This window comes from Procambarus clarkii, chromosome 48, assembly GCF_040958095.1.
Source record: "Procambarus clarkii isolate CNS0578487 chromosome 48, FALCON_Pclarkii_2.0, whole genome shotgun sequence".
Taxonomy (NCBI): domain Eukaryota; kingdom Metazoa; phylum Arthropoda; class Malacostraca; order Decapoda; family Cambaridae; genus Procambarus; species Procambarus clarkii.
The window spans coordinates 3,701,920-3,720,726 of record NC_091197.1 but is presented as its reverse complement, the minus strand read 5'-3'; the positions used below and the strand labels follow the sequence as shown (position 1 = coordinate 3,720,726).

General features: G+C 38.8%; 1 protein-coding gene and 1 long non-coding RNA gene across 5 annotated transcripts in view; one reads left to right on the top strand and one right to left on the bottom strand.

The window, feature by feature from the left end:
• The window catches only part of LOC138351011 (uncharacterized), an 11,399-nt gene extending 6,702 nt beyond the window's left edge, over positions 1-4,697 (top strand). For 2 of the 3 annotated variants that reach the window (XR_011222312.1, XR_011222313.1), the window contains exon 2: positions 1-4,697. This exon is cut by the window's left edge and continues 440 nt beyond it. This is a non-coding gene — a long non-coding RNA (uncharacterized lncRNA). The other variant, XR_011222311.1, reaches the window with a different exon arrangement.
• Positions 4,698-6,820: 2,123 nt separating this feature from the next.
• The window catches only part of LOC123764687 (uncharacterized), a 58,346-nt gene continuing 46,359 nt past the window's right edge, over positions 6,821-18,807 (bottom strand). For both annotated transcript variants that reach the window (XM_069302483.1, XM_069302482.1), the window contains exons 2-6: positions 14,672-14,835; positions 13,851-13,934; positions 12,634-12,772; positions 10,105-10,236; positions 6,821-7,483 (exon numbers count right to left, since the gene is read on the bottom strand). In XM_069302483.1, the coding sequence (XP_069158584.1) occupies positions 7,431-7,483; positions 10,105-10,236; positions 12,634-12,772; positions 13,851-13,898 (372 nt within the window). In that variant the 5' untranslated portion in view covers positions 13,899-13,934; positions 14,672-14,835 and the 3' untranslated portion in view covers positions 6,821-7,430. The remainder of the gene's footprint in view (positions 7,484-10,104; positions 10,237-12,633; positions 12,773-13,850; positions 13,935-14,671; positions 14,836-18,807) is intronic.

Genomic DNA, 18,807 nt, shown 5'->3' with positions numbered 1-18,807 from the left:
AGTAAGAGGAAGGAAACCCTTCTCCTTAATCCTTCTCCCGCTGGCCCTCGCGGGATTGGGGGTGCTCCGCCGGAACCCCCAAAGTGATAAGCCTGCAGATAGCTAAGAAATATTCCCATGAATTGTAATTAGTCTAATTAAATTAATGCAACTTTCATTTACTACCTATGGATGTAGTTATTAATTGTAATTGATTTCTACTTTATCATTAAGGATTATTCATTATAATTATTCCTTAATACTTTATTGTTATGCACTAGTCAATAATTATTTATCATTCATCCTAATTAGCAATTTGATTCATTAAAAATAATGGCTTATCATTATACTATTTGTTATTATTATTTATTATATAATAATAATTTTATTTATTAATTTATTATTTATTATATATTTATTATTTACCATTTATAAAATAAGTCCCCAATCTGAGCACGTTTTCTTCCAACCTCAGAAAATGTGGGTTTAAGGTCCAGGTACTACCCACGTGCATAATTCTTTTACTTATAAAACCCGTGCTTATTGTATTTGAGTTATTAACTAAGCCAGCTAGGTTGTGCTAGTTGCCGTGTCACAGGCCTCTTGCCTCTTGCTTCAGTTTCCTTGGCTTCGCATTTTCCACTAGCCTACTCACTTTATTCCCGCTCAGGATGCTTTGTCTTGTTGCATGTGTCTTTTACTGTGTTTACAGTATGTTTGTTTAACTTTTGCTTTGCCTTAAGTTATTAAGTAAAGTCAGTTAGGATGTGCTAGTCGCGGTGTTACGGGCCCTTGTCTCCCGCTTTGTTTCTGGTCCTGCATTTGTTTAGTTTCCTCTGTAAATTATTACTGTTATTACGGGTAGCCTTGCGGCATATTTGTTTTCTCCTGGTTACGTTATGTGGTTTATCATTTACGGCCTAAATGTTTACATTTACCCTATCACAGTTTAATTCAATTGATGCCCTCCCAACACCAGCTGCAGGTTTTACTTCCCGGTGGAATTTTATGCTTGTTCGCTCGTCTTTGTTTAAGTTGTTAGGTAAGGCCAGTTAGGCTGAGCGAGTGGCTACTCGCCGTCTCAGTTTCTCTACCTTAAGCTTTGACACCCTGGCGTCGTGCGGTACGCCGTTTTGGTGATTTATAATTTTTATTATTTGTGAACAATTTTAAAATATATCTTATGATTGCTAGTTATGAGTTGTATTACTATCACAATTTATAGCATTGCTTTCGCCTCATGCCTAAAAATTTGTTATTGTTGGACTCGCAATTATGATTCGTATTTAACACGGCAAATTTTTCCCGCAATTTACACTTTGCTTAAGTTTCACGTTCAATTTGTTATATTAAGGGACTTTCAATTGGGATTTGTATTAATCTATTGCTTTGCCTCTGCGCCATTAAGTTAATTTCAGCTAGGGTACGCTAGTTGCAGTGCATTCGGGTTTGGTCCCCCCCCCATTTTTTCCTCTGGTTATTTCGTCCTATTACACTCGTTTCCCTCATTATATATTCTAAATATTGTGCATTATATTTGACCACCCATTCTTCATCGTTTCGGCAGTACATTAAGATACATTTGGAATGCTACAGAGAAGTTTAGCATGGCCTCGCGCACGGTGTCATGCAAAAACTGGCCATTCGGCCTTCCATACGGCAAGCATAAGCCAGTCAGTTAGCATGATGCGGCCAGCATGTTGTTGGCCAGCAGTCAGCCAGCATGTTGTTGGCCATACGGTCGCTAACGTTCTTTGGCCATCCGGCCTTCTGGGCTAATTTACGTTTCTTGTTCCTTCGCCATTGTTGTTTCTTACTACGTAATAGTATTCTATTTAATTTAACCTCGTCTATCATTAGGTTAGGGGCCCTTACCTCCAACTGCTATTCCTTCCCCTGTGCTCTGCCCGCTTAGCGTACAACGTCGGCTTCCTATGTTCCCTTTTTCGCAGCCACGACAAGCCGGAACCCCCTCCCCCCCCCACCTTCCTCACCCTACTGCGGCGAGGAAGAGAACGCGAGCCGGATATTCCTCTTATCACCGTCACAACGCATGCAGCCGCCCAGGGCCTACGTTAATACTATTATCTTCCCTTATTTGCTGGGCTATATGGTAGTATTAATATTATTCCGTATCGTTACTGTCATTCCAGTATTATTTTATTAATATAAATTGTTATTATGGTTTGGCGTTGCTTTCTTAATTTCTTCCATTCTGCGGCACTTGCCGTCATCGGTTGTTTACGATATTACATTGTATTCTTACATTGTACGATTATTTACGACATTATTCTTAATATTATCCTTATTACAGTTACTGGATGCCAGTTCCCTGCCGTCGATTTCACTTTGCTCCTGTTCTAAAAGATGTAGCCGAAGTTCACGGCGTACTAGCTGCGGCTTGCAGACGCTCATTGACAACACAAGACTACACTCAGCGGCCACTTAAGGCCGCTGAGTGTAGCGGCCTTAAGTATCCTTGGCTTCTATTCAGCTCTATCACCCGTCTGGAGGCAGAGATGAGATGGAGACCAAGGGTAATGTTCTCCGCTCACATTCTACATCCGCTTAGGACACAAGCATGTTATAGATTTGGCTTTAAGAATTGGTTCTTATTCCATTTTATTGTTTATGTATATATTGCTCTGTTGTATATACCCTTTCTTGGTATATGTATTGTTTATATTATCAAGATTTATAGTGTTTCGTATTATCCCTGTTTATAGTTGCTTTGTGCTTCCTTGCTGTTCTCCTACTGGCTTTCTCCCACCTTTGCTCCTAGCAAAGGTACTTCCCCCTTCCGTTTGCTGGAAGATTCTTAGAATTGGTAGCCCCCTTCATTGCTACAGTATAGTTATTCGGAAAACTCTTATTCATCCAGGATTGTTAATTAAGGAATCTCTTAATTCCTGCTGCTGGGCCCCCCTTCCCCCGTTTTTCGTCTCCGTATTGATTCTGCTAGGGTTTACCTCTCGTCTGTGCTCTTGCCTGTCGCGATAACACTGCATGCCGCTTCTGCCCGCCCTTACTGCCTTATATCTTTCAGCCAGGGGGAGGTGATCTACGCGACAAAAAAATAGACGCACGCTCCGACTGGACCAGGTATCGCTTACATGGTCAGGAATCGACACTCTTCGGATCCTACAAGCACAGCGCAGGACGCACACATACCCTAGCCCAGCGAGCGCCCCCCGGCAAGTTCTACCCGGCCCGTGCCCCAAGGAACAGGCAACACTTCTTCAGGGCGATTAATTCGCGCCGCCCTCGCAGAGCTAGGCTCGCCTTCAGCCGACCACGCCCTCTTACCTTTAGAATTGACAGGGCCACTCGGCTCTCTTGACGGGCTCGCCATCGGAGATAATGGCGGGTCCAGCAACCAGCTGGAACCCCCAGCTGACTACGTCCGGGACGTTGCTCTGCCACTCTGAGGCCTCCTTGCGGCCAGCGGGCCTCGCCCTTCGGGGGGGGGGGGTCCGGCCAGCTGGCCTGCGGTGGGGGTGCAGCGCCGGTCCCCAAGTGTCCCGCTGTCCGCAGCTAATCCTTTGCCCAGTCTAGGTGCTAGTAAGAGTCGGGAAACACTTCTTATTCCTTGGCGGCCGGCCTCACGCCCTGGGAAAATCTTCTCCCATTTGTCATATCAGTTTTCCCCAGTCACTAGGTATTTTCTGCCCGCCTGTTAATTCTAGGATTTCCCATTATGTCTTGGTAGGGCTCCGTTAAGTGTTGTGTCTATACACTTTATTTCCCCTTTGTGTCCTGACTGTTTTTCCTAGTTCTAATTATATTTCATCTGCCATTAGGTTTCTGCAGAACGTGTTTGCCATGTCTAGGCTATGCTTACTACTACGGGGGTACATTTTAAGTTAATTAGTCCTCAGACATGGACATGTTACATTTGTTAATTCCTACTTATATTATTTACATGTTCTGCAGAATTTAATTTACTAATAAAGAATTTAAGCCCATTCGGCCTGTGTCTTTTTCCCCCACCTCAGAAAATGGCCTCTGCTTTGAAATACAAAGCGGAGATGTTTCTGAAGAGGGAGACAAAGAAACAGTTGCGCAGTGCGCCCCGCGCAGATGCGCGGGAAGTCTGGGGCCATATAAATTCTGAGCCAGAGAGGGGCTCTCCCTCACTTCCACCCGACCGTCGCAGTACTCGTAACTCCCACCCGCCTTCCCTTCATGCAAGTGGTAGTTCCCAGTCATTCTTTGTGCCAGTGTCCCTGTCTTCCCCACCGCAAGTGGGGAGGGGGGTGCAGCGCCGGTCCCCAAGTGTCCTGCTGTCCGCAGCTAATCCTTTGCCCAGTCTAGGTGCTAGTAAGAATCAGGAAACACTTCTTATTCTTTGGTGGCCGGCCTCATGCCCTGGGAAAAACTTCTCCCATTTGTCATATCAGTTTTCCCCAGTCACTAGGTATTTTCTGCCCGCCTGTTAATTCTAGGATTTCCCATTATGTCTTGGTAGGGCTCCGTTAAGTGTTGTCTATACACTTTATTTCCCCTTTGTGTCCTGACTGTTTTTCCTAGTTCTAATTATATTTCATCTGCCATTAGGTTTCTGCAGAACGTGTTTGCCATGTCTAGGCTATGCTTACTACTACGGGGGTACATTTTAAGTTAGTCCTCAGACATGGACATGTTACATTTGTTAATTCCTACTTATATTATTTACATGTTCTGCAGAATTTAATTTACTAATAAAAAATTTAAGCCCATTCGGCCTGTGTCTTTTTTCCCCCTGGTCAGAAATACATCAAACTTGGAGTTATGTTTCGGGCGTGTGTGTGTGCACGCGCAAGTCCTTTTTCCTTACCTCTCGCATTGTTGTCCATGAATCTTCCCATGGTGATAATAAATAGGTACATCAACAAATTTGTATTATTAAATTCCCACAAATGTATAAGACTTGTGTTTACAAGGATATATAGAAAAGTACCTATTTGAATAGGTGGTACCTAGTTGAATAGATAATATACAGTAGATATATGTTCAAATTTGCATTAATATTCCAACAACTGTGGGAAAACAATTTTCATAAGGATAGAAAAAGTACCTATTTGAATAGGTCGTACCTATTTGAATAGGTTGTACCTATTTGAATAGGTATTTGTTCAAATTTGCATTAATATTCCAAGAAATGTGGAAAAAAAAAAATTCATAAGGATAGAAAAAGTACCTATTTGAATAGGTCGTACCTATTTGAATAGGTTGTACCTATTTGAATAGGTATTTGTTCAAATTTGCATTAATATTCCAAGAAATGTGGAAAAAAAAATTTTCATAAGGATAGAAAAAGTACCTATTTGAATAGGTAGAAAGTACCTATTTGAATAGGTTGTACCTATTTGAATAGGTACTTGTTCAAATTTGCATTAATATTCCAAGAAATGTGGAAAAAATTTTTTTCATAAGGATAGAAAAAGTACCTATTTGAATAGGTAGAAAGTACCTATTTGAATAGGTTGTACCTATTTGAATAGGTATTCAAATTTGCATTAATATTCCAAGAAATGTGGAAAAAAATTTTTTCATAAGGATAGAAAAAGTACCTATTTGAATAGGTAGAAAGTACCTATTTGAATAGGTCGTACCTATTTGAATAGGTCGTACCTATTTGAATAGGTCGTACCTATTTGAATAGGTTGTACCTATTTGAATAGGTATTTGTTCAAATTTGCATTAATATTCCAAGAAATGTGGAAAATTTTTTTTTCATAAGGATAGAAAAAGTACCTATTTGAATAGGTAGAAAGTACCTATTTGAATAGGTTGTACCTATTTGAATAGGTTGTACCTATTTGAATAGGTATGTGTTCAAATTTGCATTAATATTCCAAGAAATGCGGAAAAAAAAAATTTCATAAGGATAGAAAAAGTACCTATTTGAATAGGTAGAAAGTACCTATTTGAATAGGTTGTACCTATTTGAATAGGTACAATAGGTATTTGTTCAAATTTGCATTAATATTCCAAGAAATGTGGAAAACAATTTTCATAAGGATAGAAAAAGTACCTATTTGAATAGGTCATACCTATTTGAATAGGTCATACCTATTTGAATAGGTACAATAGGTATTTGTTCAAATTTGCATTAATAGTCCAACAAATGTGTAAGACTAATTTTCATAAGGATAGAAAAATACCTACAGTATTATATTATATTTAATAAATAAATTTATATATGTCGTACCTAGTAGCCAGAACGCACTTCTCAACCTACTATGCAAGGCCCGATTTGCCTAAAAAGCCAAGTTTTTCTGAATTAATATATTTTCTCTAATTTTTTTCTTATGAAATGATAGAGCTACCCATTTCACTATGTATGAGGTAAATTTTTTTTTTATTGGATTTAAAATTAACGTAGATATATGACCGAACCCTACCTAACCTAACCTATCTTTATAGGTTAGGTAGCCGAAAAAGTTAGGTTAGGTTAGGTAGTCGAAAAAAGCATTAATTCATGAAAACTTGGCTTATTAGGCAAATCGGGCCTTGCATAGTTGGCTGACAAGTGCGTTCTGGCTACTAGGTACGACATATATATATATATATATATATATATATATGTATATATATATATATATATATGTATATGTATATATGTATATATGTATATATGTATATATGTATATATATATATATGTATATGTATATATGTATATATATATATGTATATATATATATATATATATATGTATATATATATATGTCGTACCTAGTAGCCAGAACGCACTTGTCAGCCAACTATGCAAGGCCCGATTTGCCTAATAAGCCAAGTTTTCATGAATTAATGCTTTTTTCGACTACCTAACCTAACCTAACTTTTTCGGCTACCTAACCTATAAAGATAGGTTAGGTTAGGTAGGGTTCGGTCATATATCTACGTTAATTTTAAATCCAATAAAAAAAAAATTTACCTCATACATAGTGAAATGGGTAGCTCTATCATTTCATAAGAAAGAAATTAGAGAAAATATATTAATTCAGGAAAACTTAATAGATATTTATAATCTTAATAGATAACTTAACAGTCGAGAGGCAGGACCAAAGAGCCAAAGCTCAACAATAAAGCAAGCAAACAAACGATTAGGTGAGTACATACACTGGTAAAATAATACATGTTACTTCTTGGTCTGTGTAAGCAATTGCTCACTCCTTAACAACTGTGTAAATATATTCTGAAACTTATCATTCAAACATCTAAAATACATATATATATATTACTATCACTCGAACTTGAGCATTATAACTAAACAAAAATATCAACATTTATTCCACATGACTTAGGCATACTATTGCTGCATACTACTTCTCTTACAGTTTTCCATAATCTTTGGCCTTGCTTATATAATAAAATATCTATTCTTAAGAGCTATAACTTTGATAAGTAAAATAAGTCACTTGAAGGACTAGTTTAAGTATACCGATACAACTATTTTGTGTCACGATTACTGAACCAGACTGCTTTGCACTCCAGTGGTGGTGGTCTGCCGTGGGTATACTGAAACACAGGAAGAAGAGTATTGCATAAATAAATAAATCTGGGTTAACTCCTTATTTACCTAGTTTTTTTTAAGTCATGTATTGTAGTTTGTATTTGAAAATTAATTTTAAAAAGAGTGATTTTCTTATCGAGAAAAAAAATGACTATTTAAAGTCCAAGAACATATGACCAATAAATAGGGAATATAAAATAATTTTTCTATCTACTGTACCTTTTTAGGATAAAGTACTGTATACTAAGTAATTTCTGCTTCAACCCTTATAAGGTAATGTACTGTATAAAGAAATGCTGAATAAGATGATTACAAAATACTGTTCAAACAAATTTAAACAGTACTGTATTTAAAGAGGTCATTCATATCTCCATTCACACTAAACCCATACTCACAATTCCCTTCTCTTTCTACCAATGTACAGAAATGTTACTTTTGTTCACATTAACTTTTAGCAGTCATCCATCACACACCAAAATAATGTTCAACTAATCTATAATTTCCGATAACAAGGAGTGCACAAAGTGCCAATCCTGCTGACTAATTTCTCATTATTAAAAAGTACCATTATTAATTTCTCCCTGACCCATCCCACGCAAGTAGACACCTTGTCTGCCAAATGACCGACCACAGTGCCACACAGCCAAGAGTACCGCTGCGACCCAATACATTTTTGTTGTGCACCATTAAAGATCTTCTCTCTTCTACAATTTTTTTTTTTTTTTTTAAATCTGAAGCATTTTGCCACCATGGCTTCCAAAACATGTTGACAATGCATCAAACAAGACTCCAACATGCAGCAAAACCCCAAGAGGAAACATGTTTTTATTTTTTTAGTAGAAAGTGACTTATAAAGAGAGGTGGAATCAAGTATCCTTAGAATGATATGCAGCAAAATGGGAAGTAGTCTGCCAGGCTAAATTTATGTCTTATTGGTGCATTTTGGCAATAGTATAATCAAATGTGAAATTAAACAGATACAAGTGGCAGCGTGTAAGATCCAGAAGGCCAACTATTTTCTTTAAGAGAATATCTATTTATGCATTTGTCCAAATTTGAAATTGTGCAGGCTGAGACCTAACCTTATCTAACTTAACATTTAGTCTTGGAATGATGTCTGCGTAACATCTAGACCCTTTCTCAGCATCCTTATTATACAAAATATTTCTACATTTCTTATACAGGGGAACCTCTATTAACGAGTGGCTCTATTAACAAGTTTTTCCAGTAACGAGCAAGCCACTCGCAGCAAATTTGTCTCTATTGACGAGCTCGCCTCTATTAACGAGTGAAACCACATGGCGCTTCCTAGCGTCTCGCGGGTTCTCGCAAATTCTCGGACGCCTCCGACGCCAGTGTTGTTGTTGTATCTCACACGACAAGCATCCCTCTGGATTTATTTGCTCTTTTCTCTGTTTTTTTTTGTGGCTTTGTGACTGCAATTTGTAACGCACGATGTCGCCAAAGAAGCTGGTTGCTAAAGACAGTGTTGGCAAGGGGAAGAAAGCGACAATTACTGTGGAAGTGAAGAAGGAAATAATAGCAAAGCACGAGCGTGGTGTGCGTGTGGTTGATCTCGTCAGGGAGTATGGCAGGACCTCATCAACGATTTGTACCATTCTGAAGAGGAAGGAACAATTTAAGACGCTTGAGGTGGTTAAAGGAGTTACCAAGGTTAACAAGAAACGTCCACAAATCCTAGAAGAGGTTGAAAAGCTACTGCTAGTCTGGATGAATGAAAGGCAATTGCATGGCGATAGTGTCTCTGAAGCTCTTGTCTGTGCAAAGGCCAAGAAGTTGTATGTGGACCTTGTCAGGAAGACACCAGGTGCGTCGTCTGAAGAGGAGGAGATATTTAAGGCAAGCCGTGGATGGTTTGAGAAATTTAGGAAGAGAAGCGGTATCCACAGTGTTGTGCGACATGGGGAGGCTGCCAGCTCTGATAAAGCTGCTGCTGAGAAATTTGTACCAGAGTTCCAGGAATTTGTTGCTGAAAAGGAGTTCTTGCCCCAACAAGTTTTTAATTGTGACGAGACTGGCCTGTTTTGGAAGAAAATGACGAAGAGGACCTACATCACACAGGAGGAACAATCTTTGCCTGGCCACAAACCGATGAAGGATCGGCTTACTCTCGTCCTCTGCGCCAATGCAAGTGGCGATTGCAAGGTCAAGCCGCTGCTAGTCTACCACTCAGAAAATCCACGTGTGTTCAAGGCATGTAAAGTGTATAAGGCGCAACTGAATGTGATGTGGAGGTCAAATAAGGAATCCTGGGTCACACGGATATTCTTCACTGAATGGATCAATGATGTTTTTGGCCCCTCAGTGAGGAAATATCTTGAAGAGAAACAGTTGCCACTCAAGGCCTTGCTTGTGCTTGATAATGCTCCTGCACATCCTCCACAGATGCGAGATGAATTGTATCCTGAAAATCAGTTCATCACCATCAAGTTCCTTCCTCCCAATACCACTCCACTCCTCCAACCTATGGACCAGAAAGTAATTGCAAACTTTAAGAAACTCTACATGAAGGCCTTGTTGGAGAGGTGTGTTGATGTGACCGACAATACAGGGCTGAGCCTCAAAGAATTCTGGAAGAACCACTTCAATATCCTGGGTGCCTTACGTTTGATCGATAATGCCTGGGAAGGAGTGACAAGGAGGACCCTTAACTCTGCATGGCGTAACCTGTGGCCTGAGGGTGTTCCTGAGCGAGACTTTGAAGGTATCGGTCCTGCACCTGCATCTGCATCTGCACCTGTGGAAGACCCGGAAGTGCATCTAGTGGATAATATTGTTGCTCTGGGGCAAACTTTGGGTCTGGAGTTGGATGCTGCTGATGTGCAGGAGTTAGTGGAGGAGCACAGTGAGGAACTGACTACTGAGGAACTCCTGGAACTTCAGAAGGAGATTAATCAAGAGGAGGCACAAGAGTTCTCATCAGGGGAGGAGGAGGTACGGGAGGATGCTGCTGCCTCTTCAAGTGAGATCAGGGAAGTGTTAGGAATGTTTGAAAAGGTGACCGCATTCTTAGAAAAACATCACCCTGATCAAGCAGTGACAACCCGATGTGTGAACATGTTTAATGACAATTTGCTGTCTCGTTTTAGGGACATCCTAAAACAAAGACAAAAGCAATTGTCAATAGAAAAGTTCTTTCCAAAAGTAGAGAAACGAAGAGCCAGTGATAGTGAACCACAACCCAGTCCCAGTGGGGTGAAAATCCCAAGAAGAGAGAGCCCGCCTGACTCAGAGGTGGATTCTCCTTCTACACCATAACCCCTCTCCTCCTTCCCACCTCCCCATCGTCTCCCTCAAGCCAACAACGACTCTTCATAAGGTAAAGTAAATGTTAAAACAGTACAACAAAACATTTATAATTACATGTGCAGTATTATATTGACATTAAAAAATGTCATACAAGTATGGATGTTTTTGGGAGTGGAACGGATTAAATTTATTTCCTTTATTTTAAATGGGGAAATTTGTTTCCAAAGACGAGTTTTCCAGGTAACGAGCTCGGTGCCAGAACGGATTAAACTCGTTAATAGAGGTTCCACTGTATTAGCATGCCTTTACTTTACAGTATACTGTATAGTGAATCTGTATAGAATTGTCAGGAATTTTTGCCCGTAACATGTAGACTTGTCAGGAGCAGGAGGACATACTCAGCTATTCAGACAAACCAGGGTCTCATCCAGGAGGGCGGACCCGACTATTCAGACAAACCAGGGTCTCATCCAGGAGGGTGGACCCGACTATTCGGACAAACCTGGGTCTCATCCAGGAGGGTGGACCCGACTATTCGGACAAACCTGGTTCTCAGCAATGTTCGAAAAGCAGGTAAACATATCCATCAAATTTGATGTGCTCCATTTATTCACCCTACACACTAAATTCACTTTTTTTCTCTCTCTAATACTTTGACCATAGCACTTCGTCTAGGACATTAACAAATTATGACTGCATTTTGAGGGATTAACTGATTTTGACTTAACTCCATACAAGTTTAGCAATTTCCTGGGCCTGATACTATTCATTTAGGCATATGCTTTCTCCAAGTCCATATAGGCTATATGCACTCTACAAACTTTCTCACATATGTCTCTTATCCACACAATCTCTTCCACCAGACAACTAACCTTGTTCACCACTGTTCAATTTTATTTATTTTCTCTACCATTCCAATTATTCTGTCATATACTTTTACTACTACATTTTGTACACAAATTACTATAACTTTTACTCATAGTATTCCTATTTTATTTTTATTCAGAGGTGTAATCATTGCTCATTTCTAATCATCAGAAACAACAATACTGTAAAAAGTAAGCCAGACATCTGAAACTAAAGGAAGCGATGACATTTCAGTCTAGCAAACAGAGAGTGGTGGAGTAAATCAATATATTAAGTCAAGAATGCGAAGTGAAAGTAGAGAAGGCAAGAAGAAACTACATGAATAAATAAAACTGCAGAAGGCCTAATAGTGAAAAAAAAAAAAAGAGGTGAAACAGACAAAAATGAAAGTCTTTGCCACTACATCTTCTGCAGCTTTCTATATTCCATTGTTTTTCTTCCTACCTTCTCACCTTACACTTTCCATTCTTACCGATACATGTTTGATACAGACTACAGTATCACTCTTTACTCAACTTCATAATGGTCCTGTACGGACTAAAACACCAACAATTTATTTTCAGACACAAGGGTCGAGCATAACATTAGCAATACTTCAAATCTTCTAGCAAATTTTCCAGAACCACTCCATCTATTTTTCTCAACTGCCTTTTATTGTTTAGACTTGTATCTCTGCTTATACCACCAAATCAAATCCTATTCACATTTGCACCGCTTGTCAATAATGGTAATTAAACTTTCAAACTAGAGGACTGTACTGTACTGTCTCTCCAGGTACTGTACCTATAATTTCCCTTTTTACTACTGATCATATGCTCTCACTTTTATCTTTAACATTCCAAACACTTTTCCATCAGTCCTTTTACTGAACTTTCTTATTTCCTTTAAATTGTGCTTTCCTGTTTTTTCACTAACTATTGTTTAATTTTTCTTTCAAATGCATTTATTTGCTTGTTATCTTCTGCTTAAGTAATCTTTTTGTTTGGGAAAAAGTACTGTAGTAACAATCAAACCTTACCCTTTTCTTTTAGTCCTAATCCAAAGTTTCGATAACATCGGACCAGGAGGTAAATCAAGACTATGTGTACAATTAGACTTCCTGCGCTGGCAGCATACCGGCACTCAGCGATGAGGTTTTCTTCTTTGCTGAGTGCAGTCTGAATCATAAAAGAAACAAGAACACAAAATAATAAAGGAATAATTAAAAAAAAAAAAAAAAAAAAAAAAAAAAAAAAAAAAAAAAGTCAATTCTTCATGAATACTAACTTTCCCTTCTTGCCTGTGAAATGCAAATTCCATGAGGAAAAAGATGCACACTGAAATCACAATAGCATGATATTAAACGAACAAATCCACAAGGGCCGTGATGAGGCTCTAGATCAAATTTGTTCATTAGATATATCATGCTATTGTAATTTGTGTGTGTATTGAAGTAAGGGCATAGAGGTAGAACATTTGGTTGACAGAGCCCGGGTGAATGGGGAAATTGTGTGAAAACCCGACTGGGCTTTGGAGTAGCTTCGGGATCCTAGCGAGGACAGTAGCACTCCAGGTTGCAATTCTTTTAACCATGTCGTGGCACAGTTGACTAAGGTGCAGCTGGGAACATCCCAGGCATAGGTTCAAACCCTCATCACAGCCCTTAGTGGATTTGTTCATTAAAAAATATGCATTTTTAAAGCAAAACACGCAGAAATTAGCAAATCCGTAGCAGTGATGAGGGTTCGAACCTATGCGCTGGGTATTCCAGCTCCTACGGATTTGCTCATTTATGCATCACAATAGTGTGATTACTCTCTGTGTATACAGCAATTCCAAAATTAAGACAATCTTAAACATTTTTAATTGGATTACTAATAGTGAAATAGAGTCACTTATTTGCATCATACGTGTAAAATGAATGAAATGCTGTAGTTTAAATCATCATATGACGATAACTGCATTATCCCGTGAATTATCATATGATAACTGCTCTTTAAGGGTTAAAAATAAAAATTATGGAAATAGTAATGTTAAGAGACGTAATTAGCATGCCAGGTATAAATGGCTTGGAGGCAGGGCATATAGAGCTAGATCTCACTCTCCTGTAGTCACTGAGAAGTAAAACACTGGGCGTGAACTGCATTTGGCAAAATTAATGAAAGAATCACTTTTCAAGTGACTTTTGTACTGTATATTATTTATCTAGCAAGTTATTTAACTATTAATTTCAAACATCATTAATGAAAAACTTACCTGCGTTATAGCAAGCAAAATAAATGCTACATGGCCCGGACTCAACATCACTGCAGCTGTGAAGTAGTTACTCTCTAGACGTAACTGTGGAAAACAGTTTCATTGTTAGAGCAAGAAGATCTCCAATAAAAAAGAAAAATACTATGCATAGAGATTATGTGGGGTTATGAGCTTACTATTTTAAAATTGTATAGATATTAACTGGGTAGACTGAGCTTAATCATTTCACTAATTTCACTAAAGTACAGTACAATACTACAGTACAAATGGCAAGACTTGCTCCACAGTGCTATTCACATACGTAAGAATGTAAGAATAAGTGCAAATCTCTCTCTCTCTCTCTCCTTAGTTTGTATGGAGAATGTTGATTTTTATGATAGGAAAATATTCATATATGGGGTAGTTATGCCATTAATTTAGACAAAATTAGCCTTCTGACTAATGTACGTAAAAATTTTTTGTTACGAGTGGATCATATGGATGCTCTTCAAGGCAAGATTAGCAGACTTTCCAGGACTTGAAATTTGAGATTTGAAAATTAAACCCTTGCTCGTGTATCATTCCGAAAATCCAAGAGTTTTAAAAAATATATAACGTGCAGAAAAACTGTGATGTAGAGTGGTTTGCCCTGCCATCAAAAAATATCTGCAAGAGAAAAGTTTGACACTAAAGGGCCTGCTTCTCGACAATGCTCCTGCTCATCCTCCAGACTTGGAGGATGCATTGTTGGGGCCTCTTTTTTTTTTTTAGGGATATTCCTGCATGGGCCCTAAGTTTCTGGCTAATGAACCAATGACATGAAGGAGGAGTTTTCAACCTACCTTGTGTTAGGTGTGCAGGGGTCAATAGGCTGAACATAATGTCAGGAGCAAAGGGGGGCGTTTGCCTCTTCAAACACAATTGTGACCATCTTCATCTCTTCGAACTATCCTAAATGCTCTCTTCACAAGTCTGACCAAATTGGGTGTCCAGACCACCTTTGAATCTGAAATTGTAAAATTAATAGTGATTTCAGAATATTCAGTCCATTTATACTAACAAAATTATATACAGTATACCGTAATTGAAATTTTACAGAATGATAAAGGCAATTTAGTAACTTTGTTAAAATGCACATGGGGGAAATACATGAAAATATGTTAATATGGTTTGTAAGGTTGATGGGAAATGTTTATTACTTTTATGATTTAAAAGATGTATAGCCCTAATACTCCATCCTGGGTGCATTCCACCAGGTAATGACCACAGCAAAAGTTTTCCACGAGGCTCTATTGTCACACAAACTTTTCACATTTTCAAACTTGATTCATCTTTTCCCTCCCCCTCGTTCCAGGGGTTTTCTTTAAAAGGTCTTCATGCAAATGCCTTGGTTTCTCACAAATGATGGCCTCTGAAATGCTATCACCTGCTAACTCCTTGTTGTGTATCCAAATTAATAAAAACTTTTTAACATCCTCAAGTGTTTGTGTTCTTTGTTTCGGGATTGTTGATATGCCTTTTGCCACTTTAATGCTCATAATGTCCTTTTTCTTAGCAAGTACAGTGCATATTGTTGACATAGATTTGTTGTACTGCCTAGCTAGTTCAACAACCTGTGCACCATTTTGATGTTTATGAATGCTCTCTTGTTTTTCCTCTATGGTCATTCTCACATGTGTTTTCTTGGCTTGAACCTTACCACTGGCTTTCTTGGGACTCATGGCAAGATATATCATAAAAAATTTTATGTTCAAATAGCCAAAAATCCCAAAACAAATGTAATGCTTTACAAAGAATTCAGGCGCGATACTTACTAGGCAGGAGACACTGGTAAACTGAGGCGCGATCACCATGCCACCACGCGCTAGGTCAGCCCATACGTATATCAACAAACTCCTTTCCCGAGGCAAAGTTTGTAACCCGATTCAAATTTTTCGAAGAAATTAGGCTCGTAACCCGAAAAGTTCATAAATATTCATTCGTAAGCCGAGGTGTCACTATATATAACTACAAAATTAAACTCAGGATTACTTTCAACCCCCACCCCTTTTGCTCTACTCCATCGCCACCTACCTTCACCCCCCTCTATGATGTACTCTTCCATAGACACCTACCTTTGCCCCCCTCCTCCCCTCTACTCCTCCATCATCACCTACCGTCGCACCCCCTCCCTTCTCCTCCTCCATCGTCACCTTCCTTTCACCCTCTATGATGTACTCTTCCATAGACACCTACGTTCACTGCATATAATGCTCCCCTCTACTCCTCCATCGTCACCTACTTTCACCCCCCCCCCCCTCCGCTCTACTCCTCCAGGGTCGCAGACAATTTCCCGAGCGTGAGAACTACGAGTTCTCTAACCACTCTCACACTCCTACTCTCTCACCAGTGAGGGGGAGGGAAGGAGGGAGGAAATGAAGGAAGAAAGGTGGGGGAGAGAGAATAGGCAGGGGGGAGGAGGGCCTAGATACATTTCTTCCATATAGATAGGTAGACTGAAGGAGAGCTGCTTGCCAAGAGCCCTATCAGACAGGCTTCCTATTCCTCAACCCTCCCTAATATGCCACATCCTGGTCAGGACAACTTGCTCGATTGTTATTCTTGGTGTGACTCGAGAACTGACCTCAAGGCGGGGCATGGGCATGGATTATCTCCCTGGGGCACGCACCTCCCTGCCCCAGCTCTCTCTCTCTCTCTCTCTCTCTCTCTCTCACATAATCTATCAAGGGTCTAACATGAGGTCATTGTGCCTACCAGAAGTGTATATGTCCAAGGCTGGCCACCTGTCTGGACCATTCAAATGTATAAACATGTAATTAGCACTTGGAAAACTATCTCTAGTATCCTAGGAACTAAACAACACTCACATAACCAAATAAAACTCTACAAGGATGGGGATATACCGTCAACTGATTTAGAAATGGCAAATGAATTTAATAGTTTCTTTTCATCGGTTGGTGCTAATCTTGCCAGTAAAATCCCACAGACTCAGACACATATTAACACATATCTCTCAGGCAGCTATCCAAACTCTCTTCTCCTTTCACCAATCAGCCCGGCAGATGTTGTGTCCATCATACACTCTCTAAAAACCAAGGCAGGGAACACCAGTGAAATTCCATCCATTGTTTATTTATTTATTTATTTATTTATTTATTTATTTATTTATGCATATACAAGAATGTACATAAGGAATGTGAGGATACAAATATGGTAATTACAGTCTTGTAAAGCCACTAGCACGCGCAGCGTTTCGGGCAGGTCATTAATCTAAGAAAATTTTAAGGAGGTAAATACATGCAAAATTTATAGACAAAAAAATGATAACAGATTACATGAAATGAAAAAAAAAAAAAAAAAAAAAAAAAAAAAAAAAAAAAAAAAAAAAAAAAAAAAAAAAAAAAAAAAAAAAAGATGAGAGAAAATTGTAGGTACAGTATATTAAAGCACATAGGTAGCTAAGATTGATTGCAATGACAGCTTAAAATGGTAGTTGACAACAAATTGGTAGGCACAATACAGCAGAAACAATATAAGATTGATTGCAATGACAGCTTGAATGGTAGTTGACAAAAATTGGTAGTCACAATACAGCATATGGCTAGCACATAAAAGAAGACAGCAATGAACACAATGATAAGGTTGTTTGATATTACATAAAAATTAGGAGATTGGGTAACACTAGGTACAAAGCAAATTTAAAGCTCAGTGTAGGGAACTAAGAAGATGAAGTTAGGTACTTTTTGGTTTTGCTTTTAAATAAGGCAAAAGTTTTACAGTTTTTCAATTCACTAGGGAGTGAGTTCCATAGACTAGGTCCCTTAATTTGCATAGAGTGTTTACACAGATTAAGTTTGACCCTGGGGATATCAAAGAGATATTTATTTCTGGTGTGGTGATAATGGGTCCTATTACATCTGTCCAGGGAGAGTTTCAGAGCATGGTTTGCATTTAAGAACAGGGTTTTGTAAATGTAGTTGACACAAGAGAATGTGTGGAGGGAGTTAATATTTAGCAAGTTTAGGGATTTAAACAAGGGAGCTGAGTGTTGTCTGAAAGCAGAGTTAGTTATAATTCTGATAGCAGATTTTTGCTGTGTGATGATGGGCTTAAGGTGGTTTGCAGTGGTAGACCCCCATGCACAGATACCATAATTAAGATAGGGGTAGATTAGTGCATAATATAGTGAGAGGAGAGCAGAGTTAGGAACATAATATCTGATTTTGGAGAGTATACCAACTGTCTTAGAGACTTTCTTAGTTATGTGTTGAATGTGGGTGATGAAGTTGAGTCTCTTGTCTAGGAATAGGCCAAGAAACTTGCCATCATTTTTATTACTGATGTTAATGTTGTCTATCTGTAGCTGAATTGCATTTGATGATTTGCTTCCAAATAAGATGTAGTAAGTCTTTTCGATGTTTAATGTTAGTTTGTTCGTTGACATCCATAAGTGGACTTTTTTTAATTCATTATTCACAACATTATTTAGTGTATGTGGGTTGAGGTTTGAGTAGATAAGGGTAGTATCGTCAGCAAACAGTATAGGTTTGAGAATATTAGAGACATTAGGCAGATCGTTTATATATATAAGAAATAGAAGAGGTCCTAAGATGCTGCCCTGTGGCACTCCAACGGTAATTGGTAGAGTGGAAGAAGTTGTATCATTGATGGTTACATATTGGTGTCTGTCACTAAGATAGGATCGGATGTAGTCAAGGGCAAGGCCTCGGATTCCATAATGCTGGAGTTTAAGTAAGAGGTAGTTGTGATTAACAGTATCAAAGGCTTTTCTTAGGTCAATGAAGAGTCCAATCGGAAACTCATTTTTGTCAAGGGCTGAGTAGATAATGTCAAGGAGACTAATGATTGCATCATTGGTGCTCTTTTGGGACCGGAAGCCAAACTGGCAGGGGCTGAGTATGTCGAATTTTACGAGGTAGGAATAGAGCTGTTTGTAAATAATTTTTTCAAATATTTT